The 23,158-nt window shown below is 54.2% G+C and overlaps 1 protein-coding gene across 4 annotated transcripts in view; it reads left to right on the top strand.

The window, feature by feature from the left end:
* The window catches only part of SDK2 (sidekick cell adhesion molecule 2), a 265,615-nt gene that overhangs the window by 124,108 nt on the left and 118,349 nt on the right, over nucleotides 1–23,158 (top strand). For 3 of the 4 annotated variants that reach the window (XM_086355961.1, XM_086355960.1, XM_086355964.1), the window contains exon 2: nucleotides 1,533–1,692. The exons of the other annotated variant lie outside the window; for it this stretch is intronic. In XM_086355961.1, coding sequence (XP_086212087.1) covers nucleotides 1,533–1,692 — 160 coding nt within the window. The remainder of the gene's footprint in view (nucleotides 1–1,532; nucleotides 1,693–23,158) is intronic. 4 annotated transcript variants of the gene reach the window in all.

The raw sequence follows: 23,158 nt of genomic DNA, 5'->3' as shown, positions 1-23,158 counted from the left end.
CTCGCTGGATGAGCTGGTGAACAGTGCTTCCTGGAGCTCGCTTCCTCCATCTCTCAGACGCAAAGGCGTTGAGTCTGCCTGTGGGTGCCTTAAATCCATCTTCCTCTCCATTCACGTTTCACCTTCATGGTCAAGTTCAGGGTTAAGTGCTCAGCCTGCAGGGCTGGCTGCTTGCCTTCCAACTGTGTGAGCCCAGGCGGGTTTCTAACCCCTCTCTGAAAGGTGGGTTTTGATCCTATCTGCTGTGGGCTTGCGTGTGAGAGGACGTTAAAGCCCCTGGAAGGACCCAGAACCTAGTGGTGCTTTGGTCCCTGTGTTGTTTCCAGTGCGGGCCCCTCCCCCAGCCCAGCCCCTCCCCTAAAACACAGGTCTGCTCAACGATGGGCGTGGAGGCCCTCTCCCCTTCGCTGCGCCTCCCAGTTCTTTTGCCAACCCCTTCGTCTACTTCACTTCTGCCCCTTTTCCAACTGGCCGGAAGACAGAAAGCCTGTGTTTCCACCCAAAGCTTTTGGTCCAAGTGGTCCCCTGAAGCCTGGGGTCCTGCGTGCACTGTCTGTGTCAAGGGGAGCTGCGGGGGGCTCGTGCTTGGCTGGGCTGAGTCGGGTCAAAGGGCTAGGGAAGAGCAGAGCAAGGGCTGTACCCAGGCCCACAGCCCAGGCAGCGGCACTTCTTCTGGCCCCACAGCCAACCTGGTGTGAGTGAGGAGGTCGAGGCAGGCTGGCCCACAACCTGGGGTGGAAGATCAAGCAGCCTGGCGGTGGAGGGGTGCCCACTAGAGGTACCCCACCCCAGCGCCTGGAAGGGTTTCCTGCAGCCTTGGGAAGCAGGACTCAGGCCGCCCCCACCACCTGCCACTCCTGCCAGCCCAGGGGTCCTATGCCTGTTTCCTTTGAGATATTTATTTTTTTACTTTTTAAAATTAATTTTTATTGGAGTACAGTTGATTTACAATGTTGTGTTAGCGTCTGCTTCACCGCAAGGTGAATCAGTTATACGTACACATGTATCCAGCCTTTCTGAGATTCGGTTCCCGTGTCAGTCATTGCAGAGTGCTGAGCGGCGTTCCCTGCGCTGTACGGTCGGACCTTATCAGTAGTGTGTGTCAGCTCCGGTCTCCCGGCTTATCCGTGCCCCCTTTCCCCCCTTTTCCATGGGATGTTTATTTTCCCTTTGGCTAAAGTCCAGAAGTGCTCCTCCCACCCTTCCTCCTTCTCTGGAAGGAGAAACCAGAAGCAAAGGGTGCGGATGGATGGGGATCCCAAGGAGGAGAGACCACGAGTCCTGGAGCGTCGGGGTGGCAGCCAACGTGGTGGCCCCAGGGGCTTCTGGGAGGAGGCAGGCGGGGAGGACTCGCTCTGCATACGAGCCCTGAAGTCACACTGACCTGAGTGCCAGCCCTTCCCGGGCATGGGACCTTCGCCCGTTCCCCGCTGCGCCTGCCGGGTCTGCCTCCCAGAGGCCGGGCTCCAGGTGAGCGGCTGCAGGCAGGTGAGGAGTGGTAACCGGCGCCTCGGTGTCTCTGTTCCCCGCAGATGACGTGCCCCCCTATTTCAAGACGGAGCCGGCGCGGACACAGGTGCACCTGGAGGGGAACCGCCTCGTGCTCACCTGCATGGCTGAGGGCAGCTGGCCGCTGGAGTTCAAGTGGCTGCACAACGGTCGGGAGCTGACCCGGTTCTCCCTGGAGTACAGGCAAGCGCGCCGCCCCTTCCCTTCTGGCTGCTGGCGTCCTGCCGTGGCCTGCAGGGGTACCTGAGTCGGGAGCGGGCTGGGATGGCAGTTCAGGGACGCTCTGGGCCAGGGATACAGGGAGGCTGGGGTGGCGGAAGCTGCAGGAGGTTGGGTGGGGGGAAGTCAAGGCAGCCTTGCCCTGGGGTGAGAAGACCCTGCCAGCTAAGCCAGCAGAGGACGACCGGAGGGTGGGCTGGGGGGCGCTGCCCCGATAGGGTGGTCCAGGCAGCCTTGGACGAACAGAGGTGATGATTAGGGCAGAGGAGCTCAATGCCAGCGTGAGCTGTGACCAGATCCCCACCCCCTCCCTACTAGAAGATGCTGCTGTCTCAGGGGAGCTGTTGGAAGGGCCTGGGTCCAACAGACGGCCGTGGCATGTGACTACCCAGGATCCATTAGTGATGGATAGATTCTATTCGGGAGGGAAATTCAGGGGGAACACAGAAGTGGGGCCCCCTGGGCGTGTGGACTTATCTCCGCTTCCTGCTATGTCCCTGCCTGGTGCTGTGGGCTGGCCGGGCCCGCCTCCCCCAGACACTGGCAAGTGGGGAGAAAGGGGAGCACAGAGACAGAGAGAGAGGCCCGGGTCTCAGTGAGGGCAGGTGGAAGAATAAGCCCGAGGCAGCCACCCCCGAAGCCCGATGGGCTCCAGCCTCTCCCCTGGCTCTCCCCCGTTCCTGCTCCTGTCCCCCCATCCCACCCTGTCTGATTGGCTCCCGACCCTGTGCCTGGTAATTAATCCCTAGGCCTGATGTGCATAATCGGTTTTGTTGGGGAAACAAGATTGTCTTGCCCTGGGGATGTTGATACTGATCAGGGACAGGAATGCAAATGAGAGGAGGGGGATTTAATTGCTTGAGGATCTGTCCTTCCCAGGAAACCATCCTTTTCTTCGTGAAGCCAGGAAGCCAGCCTTTGGGGCCACCCTGGTGCCCAGGTTCCCTCTACCCCAACACTGGTCTGGATGGGCTCGGTGGTGATGCCGAAAACTCGGCCTCTGTACACAGGTGCCAGTTTGAATCTCAGAGACAGAGTTTTGAGTGAAGTAGAAAAGAATAGCTTTATTGCTTTGCCAGGCAAATGGGGACACAGCAGGCTCGTGCCTTCAAAAACTGTGTGTCCCAGCCCAGGAGGATGTGGGGAGTTCTATAGCAGTGGTTCAAGGGTGGGGTTGCTGATCAGATTAGGGTGTGCACTCCCTTAATCTGGCAGTCTCCTGAAGAGTTTCTGTGGTTCTTGAGGTTATCAAGCTGTGGCCTTCCTTCTGAAATGAAGAATGCCTCATTAAATACTTCATCTTCCTTTTATTGGGGCTTTTACTTCTGTAAGTGGGCTTTCCAGGTAGCTCAGTGGTAAAGAATCCACCTGCAGTGCAGGAGACCTGGGTTCGATCCCTGGGTTGGGAAGATCCCCTGGAGAAGGAGATAGCAACCCACTCCAGTATTCTTGCCTGGACTTTGTGTGTGTTTGTCATTCAGTCGAGTCTGACTATTTGGATTGTCCGACCCCATGGACTGTAGCCCTCCAGGCTCCTCTGTCCATGGAATTCTCCAGGCAAGAATACTGGAGTGGGTTTTCATTCTCTTCTCCAGATCTTCCTGATCCAGGGATCAAACCCCGGCCTCCTGCATTGCAGGCAGGTTCTTTACCATCTGAGCCACAAGGGGAGGCCAACACTGCCGCTTAGGTCTGTAAAGAGTTCAAAGATACTGTCCTGTGCCTCCCTCGAGGTGGAGCCGGGACCCCACCCAAGCGTCCATTATTGCTTCTTGGCCACTCCTCCCTCGTCTCTGCAACCCCTTCCTTCCCAGATTAGCAACTCTGGACCTCAGGGAAGGTCATGGAGGCAGAAGGCTGTTTTCTGCATAGGAGAAACGGTCACATAAGGACTTTGGTGCCCAGGAGCCCCACAAGTACCTGCTGGGTTTCAGTGGGAGTGCCCACTTTGGCAAACGAGAGAGCAGGAGGCGCCAGGGCGGGAGGACCACCCTCCCATCTGTGGGTGGTGAGAGACCTGGGCCTGGATGAAGGCGGCCCTCCAGGGCTGGCCACTCTGGGCTTTGGTTCTCCAGGGAGCCACAAGGAGACCAGAGGGGCCTCCCTGAGCGGCCCTTGTGATGGTTTTCAGTCGGGGTCCCAGAACCATTCCTAAAAGCTCTGTGGCACCCTGGGCAGTTTTAACAGTTTCCATGAAGAGCCCCTGGAGCCTCTTGGATGGTGGACGTGCTTGAGTGGGCACCCCCAGAGCATGCCGATGGCATACCACAGTCTCAGTGGTGTCTTTGCCCTGGATTTCCGCTGGCAGGGAGCTGGAGGCAGGACCCAGGGGGAGGAGAGTTGATTCCTTATCTGCCTCTTCTGGTGCCTGAAGCTGCGAGGACACAGGGGTGGGTGTTACACAGAAGCACATCTCGGCTCTTCAGGTTCAGATTCATCCAGCGATGGAATGAGCTTTCTTTGGACCCCGTCAGCCCCCTGACCCTGGAAGTCGTTGTCAGGGTACAGGTGTTGTTGATGATGGTGTTAAGTGTTAGTCGCTCAGTCGTGCCCAACTCTTTGCGACCCCATGGACTACAGCTCACCAGGCTCCTCTGTCCATGAGATTTTCCAGGCAATGATACTGGAGTGGGTTGCCATTTCCTTCTCCAGGGGATCTTCCCAACCCAGGGATGGAACCCAGGTCTCCTGCACTGCAGGCAGATTCTTTTCTGAGTGAGCTATAAGTAATGATAGTAATAATCATTGGCAACCAAAAAAGAATTTATTTCATGGCTGATGTTATGGTAGGCTCTCTGAGAGTATCTCCTTTAATCCTGTCAGCAGTCCTATGAGTAGGGTCCATTGTTTCTCCTTCATTCTACAGATGAGCAAACTGAGGCTTAGATTAAACAGTCCATGCAAGGTCAAGTTACTGAGTTGGGCTTCAGATATAAGTCAGATGACCACAGGGCTTGAATTCTTTACCGCCACCCACACTGCCTCATATTGAAGAAAGATTGTTGCCATCGCCTCCTCCATGTATATATATCCTAAGCATCTTTCTGCTAACTGTACCCTGCAAGTTCTAGAGAACAAAGATGCATTTCAGGGCTTGGCTGGATGGGAGTTATTCAGCCATAAATGAACTTCCATTTGGGGACCTCAGTCTCTTGCCTCCTCACCCCCAGAAGGGCTTTTTATGCCCAGGACAGCCTTCTTTTCTGCCTTTGTCCAAACTGTCCTGTCTCCTCCGCTTGGAATATTGTCCCTTTCAGAACCTTCTTGCTGTTTCCTCCAGGGTCCCAGCTCTTTGGGAAAGCCTTTGTGGATAGAATACCTGTGTGCTCTCAGTAAATCTCTCAAACACACATGCACGCACGCACACACACCCCCTCATTTCTGCCTCTCTCTGCCCTTCGTTTCTGTTCCTAATACGTCTCCATATACTTTGCCTTCTAATTATTTACAGAAGACCATGCAAGTAAAGCACGGAATGAAGGAAGAGCTTCAGGTGCCTCGGCAGTTCCAGGAGTCTCAGGACTTATTAATAGAACCAAGAACTGGATAGGGCTCAGGGCTGCTCAGCTGTGCCCGCCTCTGGATTCAGACTTTATTCTCATGCAGGGATTCAGACTTTATTCTCAGGCAATGAGATTCTTGAGAAGTCCAAGAATCCTAGGCTTACAGCCACATGATCTCAGAGTAGAAGGAACTTCCCTGTAGGAGGAGGTCCATGTAGAAAGACCCAGGGAAGGATTCCTATTGGTCCAGCCTGGATCTGCCCCAACCAATCCCTGTGGGGGCAGCAGCACAGAGAGCTGTGATTGGCCAGGTCGTGTCACGTGTCTGCTCCCAGTCCTAGGACTTTGCGCAGCAGCTCCACCCACTAGAGCCCAGAGGTGGAAGTGAAAATGAGAACTCTTAGAAGAAGAAAGGAAAAGGGTGTTGGGCAGACAGAACCTTCCCAGCAGTCATTTCACCGCCCCTGCGCCCGGGGAGGGTGTGGCTCACAGCAGGTGCTTTTTCCTTCCTTCCTTTTCTTTTTAATTTTGCAAATTTCCAAATATTGGAAAAAACTATGATGGTACCATCAACACTTGTACATTTTCCCATTCATTGGTTGTTACTATTTTGTATCATTTGCACTCTCTCTTGCTCTTTCTGTGTACACATATATGCGTTCATGAATTATTTAAGAATTAGTTGGGACTTCCCAGGTAGTCTAGTGCTTAAGGCTCTGTGGTCCCAATGCAGAGGGCCCTGGTTCAGTCCCTGCTCGGGGAACTAGATCCCACATGCACAGTTAAGACCTGGTACAGCCAAATAAATAAAAATAAATAATTTTTTAAAAAAGAAATTAGTTGCCAATATTATGTCAGTTCACCCCTAGGTAAAATTGCCTAAGAAGAAGGTGTTTTCCTACAGAACTACCACACAATTTTCACACTCAGGAAATTGCACATTGATATTAATACAATATTACTATCTGACACACGGTCCATATTCAAATTTCTCCATGGGTCCTGATTATACCTTTGTGGATGTTTTTATTATTGTTATTTAATACAGGATCTAATCAAGGACCACATGTTGGGTTTAGTTGTCATGACTCTTTAGACTCTAGAGCCATTCCTCATTTTTCTTTCCTGTCTTTCACAGCACTGACATTTTTGAGAGTTCAGCCAGTTTTGCAAAATGTCCTCCAGTGTGGATTTGCCCAGTTATATTCTCATAATTACGTTCATCTTTTTGGCAGGAATATTCTGTAGATGTTCATCCGTTTCAACACTTCACACTTACATGTACCTGATGTCAGTTTGTCCCATTATCGGCGACGGTAGGTTTTTTCAACTGGTCAAGATGACATTCACAGACTTCTCCCTTGTCAGGGTATCGATGTAATTTCTCCCTTTTGGATGATAAGTTGAGACTGTGTGAATATTCTTCTCCCTAGGAATCTCCCAGCCAGTGGTTTGACATCCATTGATGAGTCTCACCTGAATCAATTATTACCAAGATAGTTGTGATTAGCACCTTTTCCACCCTTTCTTGTATTAGTTGGCATTATTTCATGAAAGAGATCTTTCCCTTCTCACCCCCTTTAAAATAGTGTAACACCTATATGAACTCATGGATAATTTTTCATCTGTGTTTTAATCCATTACCATCATTATTTGCTTGGACATTCATAGTGACCCAGAGTTGGCCAGTGCAGCTTCTTCAGCCCGGCTCTTGAGTCCTTTTGACCTGTCCCCATTGGATTTCTAGCACTTTCTTGTTTTGGGTTAACTGAAAGTTCTGATTTCCCCTTGGGAATAGATGCATACTAAAAACCCCATCATATAAGAGATCAGTCAGCTTCTCATCATGAGTCTCTGACCACTGCTTTCTTCTGAGGTCTTCCTGTCTCTCGCAAACCCTAGGTTTTGAGTTGGGTGATAATATCCAATTTTCAGGCAGAAGGATGGCTGAATTTACTCAGCAAGTAGAGAGAAAATAAAACTGGGAGCGACGTTGTAAATTTAACTGTTTCCCATTCCGTGTTCAAAGGAAGGAGTTAGCATGCACATCCATTCTCCAAGGATCTTTATTCTCAGGGGGATCTGTCCCAGAATGAGCCAGAGATGTGTGGAGTGTGTGTGTGTGGAGAGAGAGAGACATCCATACGGAGGAAAGCCTCGGCCTCTTTCTGAGCGCCAGGGACTCTGCCAGGTTTGTGGGTCTGAATCCACCCTTGGGGGCGGAACGGAAATGACCTGGATTTGGGGTTATGCGCACCTGAGTGCTTTCGTGAGTTTCCCATGACTAGCTCTGTGACTTTGGGCAGGAATACTTAGCCACCCTGAGTTCTTTTCTCACTTTGGAACTGGGCACAGTCATGCCTACTTTAGAGGGTTATAGTGGGGACTCAGTGAGAGTCTATGGGGCAGATGCAGTCAAGGTGCAACAGACATGAAATGAATGGTGGCTGTTAGGTTACGCCAGGTGTCGTCTTAATAGAATAAGGAGACAAATAGCAAACCCACCAGAAATCTCACATGCAAGTGAGAATGTCTCCAGGGGAAATGGCAACCCACTCCAGTACTCTTATCTGGAAAATCCCACAGACAGAGGGGCCTAGTGGGCTACAGTCCATGAGGTCGGACACAACTTAACAACTAAACAACAGCCGCTGAGGGGTCGTGGTGCTCTGCGTACATGTGATTCCTTAGGTCTCATACATGTGTTTAGTGGTTGCTGCTGCTGCTAAGTCACTTGAGTCTTTTCCAACTCTGTGCGACCCCATAGATGGCAGCTCACCAGGCTCCCCCATCCCTGGGATTCTCCAGGCAAGAACACTGGAGTGGGTTGCCATTTCCTTCTCCAATGCATGAAAGTGAAAAGTGAAAGTGAAGTCGCTCGGTCATGTCCAACTCCTAGCGACCCCTTGGACTGCAGCCTACCAGGTTCCTCTGTCCATGGGATTTTCCAGGCAAGAGTACTGGAGTGGGGTGCCATCGTCTTCTCCGGTTTAGTGGTTATGAGTTATGAGCATGCGAAGCATAGATGTGTTTGTGTGACGTCCTGGCTCTGTGCGGTGGTAACTCACTCCAGGCCCTCTGCGTTGCCCTGGAGCCTGCTGTGCCAGTTTGCTCTTGCATACCTCGCACCCTCCCCTCCCATGGGGCATCGGGGGGCATCTCTCCAGGTTGGATCAGGTCAGGCTCTGTTGGTGTCTGTGTCACCAGCCAGGGCTGCGTGGATGGGGACTCTCCCACCAGCTGAAGAAACGGCAGGTGAGGCAGTGGCCGTGGGGAGGGTGGAGGAGAGACCTCACCCTCCCGTCCTTGTGACCACATCCTGGCAGAGCCGTCAACTGCATCATTTTGTCCCGCCCGGTAGCGCCTCCTCCTGTAAGTATTCTCACACCTAAATAGGCAAGACTTTCCTGATGGTCCAGTGGTTAAGAATCTTCCTGCCAATGCAGGGGACACCAGTTCAATCCCCAGTCTCGGACGATCCCGCATACTGTGGGGCAGTGAAGCCCGTGCACTGCAACTGAGCCTGAGCACCCTAGAACCCATTCTCTGCAACAAGAGAAGCCACAGTGAGCCTCCAGACTGCGCTCTGCAACCAGAGTAGCCTCCGCTCAACGCAACTAGAGCGAGCCTGCACACAGCCGCGAAGACCCACGGCAGCCAAAAAAATAAAATAAAAATAAATTTTTTAAATCACATAGGAAAAACAAATCAGCAAGGCAGACCACACACACACACACACACACACACACACACACACACAGATTCCCACGCATAGTCAGGCACATGGATCCAAAGAAGAACTACTGTTTATTCAGGCTCACTCGGTTTCAAGAACTTAATATACATCATTTCACAGCAACACTGGGAGGTGTTCTTACCCTCCTTCTGCGGAAGCTCGCAGAAGTTCCGGAACATGGCTGGGCTCATCCAGGGAGCAAGTGGCCGGTCCAGGAGGCCTGTCACCTGAGGGTTTTGCCCTTTCTGCACCGACGCACACAGGTCCCTGATGGGGCTCCTTTGGCCCCACTCGTCATTGTGTTGTTCTTCTGGCCCCAGGAGCGAGAAGCTGGGGGCCTCTCAGACCCTCTAGGGTGCAAGGGTGAAGGCATGAGACCAGTTGAGGCTGGGCCTTGCTGGGTGTGGGTGTTGGGGGGCAGGGAGGCTCAGGTGAGCCAGGCCTGGCGTCTGGCTGGCCCCCACTGGGTCCTCAGCCCCACCGCCAGCCCGACATCCTTTGTGGGCAGGGGGGGTGTGCACTGCATCGGGGAGCTGCCCGGCTCGGGGGTGGAGAGAAGGCAGAGACCCCCGCGAGTGACAGCCCTGCTGTGGCCACAGAGCAGGGGACTCCTGCAGAGCGGCTGCCGCTTTTGAAACCCTTCAGGGGAGAGGATGAAAGGGAGCCCCTGGGGCCAGCTGCGGTGACCCCGTCCCCTCCGCCGGCCTCCCCGTAGATGCGAGGGCAGGCAGCAGAGGCCAGGGAGGCAGAGGCTGGCGGGCTTCCCAGAGGGCACACGCCACGTGGGGGCCAGGAACTGAGACAGGCTCTTCCCGGCAGCGGTTCTGGGAGGCCGGTGCCATTATTATTATCTCTGCCCCGAAGTTAGGACTCACCGTTAGGAGAGGCCCAGCGACTTGCTCAAGGTCACACAGTCAGACCTGGAAAGCCAGGTTTCACCCAGGATCTCTGGGACCCTGAGCCCGTGCCCCCGCTCTGAGCTTTCTCAACCTGTTTGCCCTCCCCTAGGGCAGGGGCACTGCCAGGGCACAGCCCCAGCTAGCCTAAATCACCACGGAGGAACCAGTCACGGCTGATACGTGGAGCATAGCGTGGACCCAGCCCTGCTCTAAGTGCTTCTCACACATTAACTCTTTTTTTAATTGTTTTTTTATTTGGCTGCACCAAGTCTACTAGCAGCACACAGGATCTACGTCTTCATTGCAGCAAACGGAATCTTCTAGTTGCAGCGTGCATGCGTGCTAAGATACTTCAGTCATGTCCAACTCTTTGTGACCCTATGGACTGTAGCCTGCCAGGCTCCTCTGTCCATGGGATTCTCTAGGAAAGAATAGTGGAGTGGGTTGCTGTGTCCTCCTCCAGGGGATCTTCCCAACCCAGAGATCGAACTCACGTCTCTTAGGTTTTCTGCATTGACAGATGAGTTCTTTATCACCAGCGCCACCAGGGAAGCCCAGGTGCAGCCTGCGAGATCTTTCAGTTGAGGCATGTGACCTCGTAGTTATGAATATGGGTTTTAGTTCCCCCACCAGGTATCAAACCTGGGCCGCCTGCATTGGGAGCACAGAATCTTAGCCTCTGGATCACCAGGGATGTCCCTAACTCTTGATGACGAACACTCTAGATGGCCGTCCACCCCCTGCTTTGTCCCGCGCTGGCCATGCTCACCTCAGTTCTCGTTCTCAGTCCTTGCACATCGCCAGCTCCTAAAGGAAGCCATCTCCGTACACGAGGGACGTGTCTTCCTGGTTCAGCTCCCTGCCCAAAGCTCAAAGTCACAGAACTAAGGCGAGCGAGGACTCCTTCCTCCAAGCCTGATGAAGGAACATCAGGAGATGCTCATTGGCTCACCTGGTGGAGAATTAGGACCTTCTGTCCACCTGGCCCAGAGCTCGGCGAGGGGGATCAGCCCAAAGGCAATGCCAGCCCCACCTCCCACTCCCTTCCTGCTGATCTTTGGAGATGGTGATTCCAGCCCAGGGGCCAGTATGTGCTCGGTGTCTGGACCGCCTCTCTCCCCACCATACTCATTCTGCCCCCGCCTCGTTCCCACCCTCCTGGGAAGTCTGGACCCCTTCTTCCTCAACCAGACCCTGTCTGCGTGTTACCAGCCTCTTTGGAGATTTACTCCAGTTCGACCATGAGTTTGGACATCTTGTCTGAATGTTGAAGGCTGCTGGTGAGAAAGCTGAAGTGCAGGAATTAGTTATGATGGGCATAAATTGAATTTTAATAGAGATGTACGTGGCATGGAGCCAGTGTACTCAGGCAGAGGGAAGGTAGTAATTAAAAGTTAACGAGTTTAGAAATGTCGGAATCCTTCGGGAGGGATGGGGGAGGAGGGCGAGGAGGAGTACGACACCCCCCAGCCAAGCAGGCTGTCCGGCCCCTGACCCTGAGGCCCCTCTTCCCGCCCCTGAGGATCCTGATTGGGAGGGAGGCTGCTGGGAGGTACCCAGCTCACCCCACCTGTGCATCCGGGGGGGCCCTGGCAACGGGGTGGGAGCCAAGTGTGAGGGGCCCTCCGTGGATGGCAGTGAGGAGAGGAGGGTTTCTCGACCTGGGCGTTCTTAATGTTTGCAGGGGCGGTTGGGGGCAGCCATTCTTTGTTGTGAGGGGCTGCCCCGTGCCCACTTCATGCTGGGAGCCGCCTCCCCTAAATGTGACAACCAAAAAGTTCTCCAGATCTTGCCAAAGGTACCCTGGTGGGGGCTACCTACCCACCCTGCCTTTGAGAAGCAGAGAAGCAGAGCCGGGCACCGGCACACACAGACTCTCCCCGCTGGAGCCGGGCTTGGGGGCCTGGCATGGGAGGGGGAGGGCGGAGAGGGCTGGCCCCCTCCGGCCCCTCTTGGGGGGATCTCTCCGCCCCAAGCTGTCTGTACTTCTGTGGCACAGAGTTGCTTTCATCAACGCCGCGTTTGGTCCTTGGAGTGGGATGAGCAAGGCAGGTGTGACATCCGTTGCCCAGACCCAGGCAGAGCCTCTGAGACTCTGAGAGCCTTGCCGGAGCTCATCTGCCCTGTGACTGGGAGGTGCCAGCTCCACAGTGTCAGTACTGTCCGTGCCCTGGTCTCCGCTGGGCAGTCTCGCTTTTTAAAGCCGTGGTGGAAGTTGAGGCCATTGGTGGGAGGGGTCTCTATTATCCATAGCATCCCTGACCTAATCCCCACAGAGGCCCCAGAACGCCTCCTGACACTGTTCTGAGGCCCCAAAAGCCTGGCCCATCCCGCACCCTGGGGTGGAGTCCTCCCCATGCTTGAGGACAGGTCCTTCTTGGGCCCCAGGGGACCAGCCACGGCCACGGCCTCGGGGTTGGCTGGTGAGTGACAGGAGAAGCCAGGAGAGGGGCAGGCAGGAGGCAGAGAGACCCCGCAGGGCCAGGGCCAGGGGTGGGCAGCGAGGGGCACGGCTGGCTCCCCCGCCTCAGGGTGCCGTTGCAATAATTATGCCAATTAAGACGAGTAAGTTCAAAATGTGAGGGGAAAGAGAGAGGCGGGGGGGAGGGAAAGAAGCGAGAGTCTCTAAAACACTGGCTGTCTCGGTTTCCATAGCAGCCAGTTTCCTCACTCTCTCACTAATGGGTCCTGGCTTGGAGAGGCGGGTGGGCCCCCCACTGCCGAGGAAGCCGGGGATAGATGGTAGGTGTTGCCTTGCTGGACTCAAGCTCGGGGCGGAGGGGACCCAGGGACACGTGCCCGGGGCCAGGGGAGAGCCACGACCGCAGATGGCTCCCTGGCCGTGGGGCCAAGCCTGCCGCCTGTCTTGGGACACCGTGACCTGAGAGGCGGGCAACTTGCCCCGGAGATGTCAGGGTTAGAATCGAAGCCCAGGCCCCCCCATTCAGCACTGCTCCGATTTCACCAGGGTACAAGTACAGGAGAAGGCGGACTCCCCGATCCAATGAGATCGGGGGGTTTTCCTTCGGCAGGTTGAGCATCTCAGGATGTAGGGAAGACAGGTTGTGCTGGGGGTGAGAGTCGTGGCCAGGCCCTGGGTCACAGGCTCTGTCTGCTCCTTTCTCTCCCCTTGGGTACCCACTGAGTCCTCGCGTGTCCCCGTGGTTCAGCGTGTGGCTCCAAGGCATCACAGTCCTGAGAACCCTTGGGGGTGGGCAGGGAGACCACCTCCCTGAGGCTGTGGGTTTCCCCTGCGGGGGCAGGCAGGGAGTGGCCACTCCAGTGTCCTCAGCTCACTGACACTTGTGTGGCTGGCGCAGCTTGGGGGGCCCATCCACAGGCCACGCGTGGGTACCCAGTGTGACCAGACACCCGGGTGCATATGTGAGCCCTCCTGAGTGCATTTAATGCTCACTGGGGGCCGGAGGAGGATGTTATCAGGCTTCCCATTTTACAGAAGGAGAATCTGAGAGCCGGGGGTAAAGGGACGCACCCAAGGTCTTGATGCAAATCAGGGGCGGAGTGAAGGACGTGGACCCACTGGCGGCCCCGCTGCCCAGAACAGTCTAGACCACACAGGTGTGCACACAGGAGCCACACCCTCTCTCCGTGCTCCTCTCCTACTTTCCGATCCGGGCAGCCCTAGGGGCAGGTGGCCATGTCCACCCAGACTCTCCAGAGGGCAGACCGATAGCACAGAGGAGGCATCCGCTGCTTTATGAAAGGCTCCCAAGGAAAGCTCTTCTCGGTCGAACCGAGGCTATTTATTTCTACCACTAGGAAACTTAACATGCAAATTAGGGTGGGTTTGATCATCCATCACCTGAAATTGACGTATTTGGATTTGGCCTGAATCCCTGGTAACCAGTGCAGGAGACGGGCATCAAGCAGTGGTCACGTGGTGCCCGAGGTCCTCCGGGAGGGACGGGAAGGGCGTTCCCAGCAGAGGCACATATGTTTTTCATCAGGGCTGTTTCAATGCATGGAAATGAGATGTTCATTCCTCCTCCCCACACAGCTGGGCTGGAGACCCCAGGCTGCCCTGAGAGCCTCTCTCTTGACTCCCCCCTCCCCAGATCTTCCCGGGGGTGCCCCCTCCCACCTTGGCTCTCAGCCAGGACACAGAAACTAATTAGATCTTGCCTCAGTTCTGTGCTCAGGCAGGCAAATGGGCTAGACAGATGCCTGGGGAGTTGGTAATGACCCCTGCTTCCTGGGGGCTGCCTTGGTGCCTGACTCCCCCCTCTCCCCACCCATACCCCTCAGAGACCCATCAGACCTGTTCGTGGGATTTCTCAGTGTGGGAGGATTCAGGTGGTCCCTCCCCTGGGTCTTCATTCCCCCAAAAGGAGTCTCTGCTGCGACCCACTTTCTGCTTTCTGACTGAGGGGTTGCTGGGGGAGTTTGTGATTTTGAACTTCCCATCCTGGCCAAGGAAGAGACCGGCTCCCAGCTGGTTGCCCAAGTGCTCTGGGACTTCCCTGGTGGTCAGGTGGTGAAGAATCTGCCTTGCAATTCAGGGGACGTGGGTTCCATCCCTGGCTGGGGAACTGAGATCCCACATGTCCCAGAGCCACGGAAGCCCTGCACTCTGGAGCGCCTGTACCACAGCTGCAGAGTTGTGTGCCTCACCAAAGACCCTGCATGCTGCAACGAAGACCCAACACAGCCAAATGAATAAATAAATATATTTTTTTAAGCCTACCTCCTGGGGGTGGGCTTGGAGGAGGGGTGGGGTTGAAAGCAGTGTTTACGGCTCCAACCGGCAGCCCTTGGGGGCTGGAAAATGCCCGAGAGTTCCCCGGCTCAGTGTGAGCAGGCAGCAGGTGGGAGCTTCCTGCCTGCAGAACAAGTAGTAACCAAGAAAGACAGCCTCCCCAAAAGAGATTGGGCGCAGTCCCTGGAGGTCAGCACACAGTTGGCCTCATCCAGAAGCTCAGCCGCTGCAGCTGCTCATTGACCTTCGACCCCTGGGGAACAGACAGAGCGAGGACCCCGCCCACAGGTGCACACCCTGCCTGGCCGCGGCCACAGCTCCTGGTCAGTTGCCTCCAAACCTTAGCCACTCAGCCGTGGTTTGCTGTTTCTGGGCAGGTCCCTCCTGCATGCTCTCATGACGTTGCGTTTAGCGGGCGGTCAGCGGGGCTGGCAGGTCATGGCGGGGACAGCTGGGCTGCTGGTCTCTCTTCCTGTGGTTTACCAGCCTTCGTGCCATGGTGGTCTGGGCCAGTGGTGTGGGAGGGTGAACATGGAAGCTGCAAGGCTCTTGAGCCCTGGCTTTGTAGTGCTCCACCAGGTTCTGCGGGTGAAGTCCTGAGGCCAGGCCAGATTTAGGGAGCAGGGGCGGGGGTAGCTGCCACATCCCTCCTGGAGTGGCTGCAAAGCTTTGAAGCGGCCGCCCATCCAAAGAGGATGAGTAGTGGGTGCAGGCAAGTCAGGCTGCACCCAGGCCAGAACCATCATGGCTGGTGGGAGGCTTTGTGGGGCCAGCTGCCCAGGCTCTGAGCAGATGTTGGGAAGCGCAGGAGGTGGGGGCTCAGCTCTGGGCCCTGGGGCTCAGGGCAGCCGCCATCCTAGCTCCGACGCTGGATGGCATGGCAGCGGAAGCTCGGACACTGCTCCTGGGGCTGGCAAGCGAACAGGAGCATTGTGCCAGGTGTTAGGAGACTGTTAGAGGGGCTGAGGGCAGAGCTCCTTTCTCCCAGGACACAGTGAGTGAATAACAGTAACATGAGTAATCCCAGTGGCAGCTAGCTCTCAGCATGTGCTTGCCACACGCCTCATGCCAGGCCCTGTCCTACTAAGCACGACGGTGTGACGTCATGTCACCCTCGCGCCGTGCCTTCAGGTAGGGACCATGGTGTCGCGGTGAAGAGCACAGAGTCAAAGGCCCGCTGGCTGTGTGATCTTGGGCAAGTTGCTTAATCTCTCTGTGCTTTGGTGTCCTCATCTTTTTCACCTGCCGAATGTGGATAAGATGAATTCTGATCTCATAGGATAGTTAAAGGGGAGTACATGCATTATTCTGTATGTAAAGTGTGTAGAACTGCCTGGTTTGCTTGCGATAATTATTATTATTACCCTTGTTTTATAGCTGAGGAAATGGAGGCACAGAGAGATTTGGCAATCTGCCCAAGGTCACACAGCAAGTAATACTCACGGACAGTCCAAAACCCTCCTTCTTCACCTGTGCCCACCACCCCCGAGAGCTTTTGCCCCCCAGTCCCCGGCCCAGCTCTGGACACTAGGAGTTGTTTGAGCCTGTTTTCTGACTTCAGTGGCAGTCTGGCCAAGACTCTCCCAAAAGGAGGTATAACCCAAAGAGCCGGGAGCTAGGGGAGGGCTCGGGGTGTGGAGCCTCGGGACTCAGAGAAGAGAGACACAGGGCCATCTGAAGCCTCACCCCAGGTAGACAGGAAGAGCATCCATCCTGACCCTGAGCCTGGTCTGGGCGGGAAAGAAGTGGGCAGCTCACCAGGCATCCCTACCCTGCCTGAGCTGCCAACTGCAGGCACGGCAGGATGTCCAGGGACGCCTCTGCCCAGCGCCCCCCACCTGACCTGGCCCAGCAAGCTGGAGGAACCCCAGGAGGACAGTGGTTCATCCTCCAGCCTCATCAGCATTCATTAATCCCCCCCAAAAACTGTCCTGGGGAAATCAGGAGCCTGGTGGAGACCAGGGAGCAGGACTCAGCCATGCAGAAAGCACAGGCTGGTCGGGCAGAGCATCCCCCACACTCTGTGCCCACAGGAGTCTCCCGCTTCAGCGAATGTTTCTACCATGCACATTGGCCCAGCCCTCCTTAGTATTAATTACCCATCATCCCTTGTGCCAATTAAAGCAGCCACGACAAAGTCACTTCTGCTGTAAGAGGAGCAAGTCCTTGTTCCGTCTCTCCCCTGAGATCCTGAGATGTCCAAGGGATGGCAGTGGCAGATGGGAATGAAGGGACTGGTCGTGGGGCTGGGGAACAGGGCCTTGCTAAGCAGGGTATGGCAGCAGGAGCAACATTTCATCTAAACTAAGGAGCTGGGGGGACCCCAATACCAGGAGGACTATGGTTGTGCTGTTACTGTGGTCGTCGTTATTACTGCTGACACCCAGAGCCTAACACAGTGCCCGGAACTTTGTGGACTCTCCAGTCTGGGTCAAATGATGAGTGGCAATGGCAAACTCATAAAGACGCGTTTCTCAAGTGCTTACCAAATGTCAGACACTGAGTTTAGAGCTTTGCAGCCAGTTCTGCTAAAATGAGATAGAAACAATGGCAGAAGTCACCACACTGCAAAATCATGCAGTTAAAAACCGCAGGGCTAGTAGGGGAAGTGGGGTGAGAGCCACACTCAAAACGTCATTGTCCTTGTTTACTCGCTAAGTCGTGTCCGACTCTTTTGTGACCCCACGGACTGTAGCCCACCAGGCTGGGATTTCCCAGGCGAGAATACTGGAGTGGGTTGCCATTTTGTTCTCCAGGGGATCTTCCCGACCCGGGGATCGAACCCTTGTCTCTTGCTTGGCAGGCGGATTCTTTACCACTGAGACACCTGGGAAGCCCACCCAGAACTTCATTAGGGACACGTGGGGAAAAAAAAGGCGTGTGATGAGGGTGATTACTCACACCCCCAAACATTCAGTGGGTAAGAAATGCATAAAGGCCGCAGTAAATGTACTTGGCCTTCGAAAGGGCCTGAAATCTGCTCATGGAAGTGGGTGTCAGTGGGTTGCAGCTGTTGAGTTATCATGAAGGGTGCAAGGAGGGTTGTCTGCAATGGAAAGAGGATTGTAAGGCCAGATGTGGGCGGGTGAGCTCGTAACACACCCATGAGCTGAGACCCCCAAGGTGTGCGTGTCACGGGAACTATGTGGCTCCGTTCAGCCGCGGGCAGGTGTCTGGGTTCACCGAGTGTTTCTTGCAGACAAAAGCTCACACAGCAAATGCAAAGCTCAAGTTATGTTCCGATTGTCCCCTAATGTGTCTATGGCATCGCCGCAAATGCATGGTTTCAAAGCAAGCCGCAGAACGAAACTACCTTCACTCATATTTTCTTTTATTTTTTTAACATTTCTTTCTTTCTGTGCCTGCACCGGGTCTTGGCTGTGGCACTCAGGATCTCTGATCTTCATTGCGGCCTGCCGGATCTAGTTCCCTAACCAGGGATCGAACCTGGGCCCCCTGCATTGGGAATGTGGAGTCTTAGCCACTGGACACCAGGGTAGTCCTGCTCGCCTTTTTTATAAAGCAGCCACCCTTATGTTGCCAGTTACACAGGTGGAGTGCCCCAGCTTAAGAAGGTTCAGCCCGTTATCTAAGGTCCCTTGCTTAACAAGTGATACAGTTAGGATTATAGTGAAAATCTGAGGCCACAGCGGGATTCGTCCGATCTGTCACTCTTTGGGACTGCGTCAGACTCACTATCAGACTGTGATTAGAGTCGGAGTCATCTCACAGATGAGGAGACAGGACTAACGAGCCCTTTTGTCCTCGCCGGGATGGTCCTTTGTGAAATCTTACATTCAGACCTTCCGCGCTGTGGCCACCCGCCCTCACCTCCCTCCCTTCGCCCCCTACACGGGCCATGACTGTCTTTGGGGGCACGATTTGGCCTTCTGCGCTGGCCGTCTCATTCACTCACCCTTCACTCACCCAGGGAGTGTTCACTGAACATGTGCTGTTCCAGGCATGACGCTTGGGGAGCACGGGGGCTGTGGAGACTCACATACAAGTACACGGCTCGTTAAACTAAATGGTGAACCATGCACCAGGCAGAGCCCCGTGGCAGCCCAGGGGACGTTCAGGAAGGCTTCCTGGAGGCAACTTCCTAGCTGAAGGCCGAGGGGTTCCCCACGAGCTGGAGAGTAGCGTGTGCAGAGGTGACGGTGGTTGTATTCTTTAGACACAGCTGGAAGTTTGATAGACTTGGGGCCAGAGGGGAGCTCTGGGCTCTGGGGGCAGAGCGTCTACGAGCCCAGTGCTCACTGTTTCCGGACGCTCTGGGCGCTGCAGACACCTGTGCGTGCGAGCGAGCCCTGGGCCCCCGCCCCTCTGCTCACCTGCGCCGTGGCCATCCCGTCCGCCTGCGCGGGGGCGAGTTGAGGCCAGAAAAGAGGGATGCAGAGACCGGCATCTTGGACCCGGCATCCCTTTATCCCCCATGTTCTGTGGTCAGAGGCAGGGGCCTCTCCCGCTTCCATCCACTGCGGCCCCACCTGTATCCACCCTGGAGGTGGGTCCCACCCAAAACCCAGGGACTGAACCTGGGTCGTCTGCACTGCAGGCAGGTTCTTTACCATCTGGGTGTACATGACTACATTTGTGTGATGCATAGACACATGTGTATATGTGTGTGTGCGGGTGTGGGTTGTACACGTGTGTGTATATACACAACACGTGAGTGCATGTGGGTGTGTGTAACTGTGTGTGTACACACGTGTGTGCTGTGCACACGCACCGTCCCCCCGCGTGAGCACCACGCATGCATCTCTGGCGTCTGATTTATTAACGAGGACAACACAAGGAGAGCGGGCCTATTATTTCTGGTGTCCGCATCAGCTCCTGACAGCTTTGTGGGATTGAAATATCTTATTTAATGTGAGTAAGAATCATTTTGAATATCAACTGTGACACTCAAGGACTCGAACCAAAAAGGACACTGTGCATTTCCCCGTGTGCTGGAGGAGACACCACGTGCTTTAGACAGGTGTTTTCTCCGCTGTCCGTCTTGTGTCTCTAAAAATCCAATCGTCCATCCCGGCTCCTGTCTGGGTTGTCGCCATGCGCCCTCCACCCCGAGCCCAGCCTTTCGTCTTGGAGGAGAGAGCTTCATGACCAGGGTCCCTCGGGTTAAATCGGGGCCCTCCGTGACGGGGCAAAGCAGACAGGGCGGGTTCTGTGTGTGTCTCTCTTTCCACCCCCGCCCCCCAGGCTCTCTCTGCACCGCCTGCTCCTTTTAACCAAGCTTCTCCCATCCAGGAGATTCCTTACCTTATGAGGAATTTACTTGTGTTTGCCTAATAATTCTGAAAAGATGCTCAAGAGACTAGCAGTGGTTTCGAGTGTGTGCGTGTGTGTGTGTGTGTGTGTGTATTAGGAGCTGAGAATAACCATGCACCCGGGGACAGGGATGGGAGAGAGGTGTACTGTGTCTTTTTCTTTTATTCTTTGAATTTTAAACCCCAGGAATATATTTCCTATAATAAATTAATAAATAAGTGGTCCTTTGCGGGGGCCTAGAGACAGGTAAATGCAGGGGTCCCCACACCCCTGCAGCTGTTCCTCATTGGATGGAGAGTGAGGTGACAGACGAGCCAGGAGGAGGGTATAAACAGATGACCAAGGGGCTCTGGGGGCAGCCTTTGGAAAGGGTGGAGTCATTCCTTTGCTGTCCCCACTGTCCTTGAAGAAGGAGGGCAAGGGGACAGGGTCTGCCAGAAGCTGAGGACCGATACAAAACCCTTCTACCAGTAGGAAGGATGAGAAGGGACTTCCCTGGTGGTCCAGTGGCTAAGACTCCAAGCTCCCAAGGCAGGGGCCCAGGGTTCAATTCCTGGTCAGGGAACTAGATCCTTCATGATGCGACTAACTCCCAAGACCCGACACAGCCACATAAATAAATAATAAAAATTTTGAATTTTTTTTTAAAAAAGGGTGAGGAAGCCAACAGGCATGGCAGATCCTCTGTGGGTGGCTGAGACAGTTGGGGTTCACATCCACGGGAAAGCCAACACATTTTCCAGGGAACCCGGGCTCTCCTGATGCTTGGCTTGGCTCTCTCACTGTGTCCTCACTCAGGTAGGGAGCAGGGTCCTTCCGTACCCTCTCCACCCTCCCCTCTGGCCCTCTGCACCTCACCCCAGCGCTCTCCACCCCCCGCCAGTGACTCATCCATTTGCACCCTCGTGTGACAGGCATAGGTGTGGCACCTGCCGTGTGCAAGGCGCGTGAGTCCAGGGCTTACATTAGAGACAGCCATTATCAAAGCCACCTAAGTGTCCATCAGCAGTGAGCGGATAAAGGAGATGTGGTACAGACATGCAATGGGACACTACTTGGCCATGAAAAAGAGTGAAAATTTTGCCATTGGCAAAAACATGGATGGACTTGGAGGGCATTGTGCTGAGTGAAACAAATCAGAGAAAGACAAATACTATATGATATTACCTATATATTAAATCTAAAAATAGTGAGTATAAGTAAACTGCTAAGTCATTTCAGTCGTGTCCGACTCTGTGCGACCCCATAGACGGCAGCCCACCAGGCTCCCCCGTCCCTGGGACTCTCCAGGCAAGAACACTGGTGTGGGTTGCCATTTCCTTCTCCAATGCATGAAAGTGAAAAGGGAAAGTGAAGTCGCTCAGTCATGTCCGACTCTTAGTGACCCCATGGACTGCAACCCACCAGGCTCCTCCGTCCATGGGATTTTCCAGGCAAGAACACTGGAGTGGGTTGCCATTTCCTTCTCCAATGCATGAAAGTGAAAAGGGAAAGTGAAGTCACTCAGTCGTGTCCGACTCTTAGCGACCCCATGGACTGTAGCCCACCAGGCTCCCCTGTCCATGGGATTCTCCAGGCAAGAGCACTGGAGTGGGGTGCCATTGCCTTCTCCGATAAGTAAACTAGTGAATATAATTAAAAAAGAAACAGGCTCAGAGCTCTAGAGACCAGTTACCAGTGGGAGAGGAAAGTGGAGAGGGGCAGCAAAGGGGTAGAGGAAAAGGGACGAACTATTAGGTAAAAAATAAGCTACAAAGTGGGGCTTCCCTGGCAGTCCAGTGGTTAAGACTTCATCTTTCAGTGCGTGGGGTTCAGGTTCTATCCCTGGTCAGACTGCTAAGACCCCACATACCTCACGGCCGAAAAACCAAAACAGAAGACAGAAGCAATATTGTAACACATTCAATAAAGACTTTAAAATGGTTCACATCAAAAAAACAAATCTTTAAAACAAGCTATAAGGATATACTGTACAACACAGGGGATATAGCCAATATTTTATAATAACTATAAATGGAGTACAACCATTATTTTTTTTACCTTTTATTTTGTGTTGGGATATAGTCGATTAACAATGTTGTGGAGTTTCAGGTGGACAGTGAAGGGACTCAGCCACACAGGTGCATGTACCCACTCTCCCCCAAACAGAGTATAACCTCTAGAAACTGGATCACTATATTGTGTGCCTGTATCTTCTATAATGTTGTACAGCAGCTATACTTAATTTTTTTTTAAAAGATAGCCATTTTTAAGCTTTTTAGTTTGTATTGGAGTATAGCCAGTTAACAGTGTAGAGATAGTTTCAAATGAACAGCAAAGGGACTCAGCCATACAGATACATGTACACGATAACCATTATTGTCCCCATTTTACAGACGGGAAAACTGAGGTTTGTGCATTTCCATCACTTGCCCAGGTCAAACCCCTAAAAAGTGCAGAAGCAGATGTCAGGCCTAGTTTTCTCAACATCAGAAGCCCTAGAGCCCCCTCCAGCGCCAGGCTCCATCATGGACAATCACGTGTGCGCCCTCCTCACAAAGCATTTCAGCCATCCCCCTGCCCCTGGAAGGGACCTTGACAGGGCTGGGCTCCTCCAGTTCCCTGCCAGGCCGGCAGCTGCAGGTGGGTGGAGCAGATAGGGCTGTGGGCATCCTGGGGCCCAGGAGGGAGCCCTGTGGGGGATGAGGAGTTGTCAGGGTCATTATCTTGGATGCTCCGATGCTGTGATGCCACCAGCCGCTCTGGATTTGCAAATCGAGATGCTGGCCAGCTGCCTCTTCCACCCACCGGGGAGGCGGTCTGGGTGAAGCAAAGCGGGTTTCCCTGGTAGGAAAGGCAGTGGGCGGCGCTGTTACTTTAAATAATATTGCCTACAAGCCAGAAATAGTTCTCCCAGGCAGGGAGGGGAGCGCCAGGGACAGCTCGGGAGAGGGGCTCCACCCCACACCTAGGCCGACCGCAGATGCCGGAGTGAGGATGCCCGCCCCCTCCCACAGACGTGGTCGAGGGGGGTCCAGAGCCAGCTCTCCTCTGCTGTCTCGGGGGAGGGGCAGACCTGCACCCACTGCTCTTCCTTGAGGCCCCAGGTGGGGCCTGAAGCTTCCTGGCTGAGCAAAGGAACTCGTACTTTACGCCGAAATCAACTTTTATTAAAGTTTAAATTTCACTACGCATCACTAGTATCAGCAGACAAACCCCAGATCCAATGAGTCCCTGGTGTCTTTTTTATAATGTATACTGACATTATATGCTCAAAGTGCATTTTTTAATTTTATTTTTAAAATAAAAGCAATATATGCAC

Source organism: Bos grunniens, chromosome 19, assembly GCF_055505025.1.
Source record: "Bos grunniens cultivar Pamir isolate PY7600 chromosome 19, Bosgru_T2T1.0, whole genome shotgun sequence".
Lineage (NCBI taxonomy): Eukaryota > Metazoa > Chordata > Mammalia > Artiodactyla > Bovidae > Bos > Bos grunniens.
Note: the sequence above shows the minus strand (reverse complement) of the source record. Positions and strands in the feature narration are given on the sequence as shown.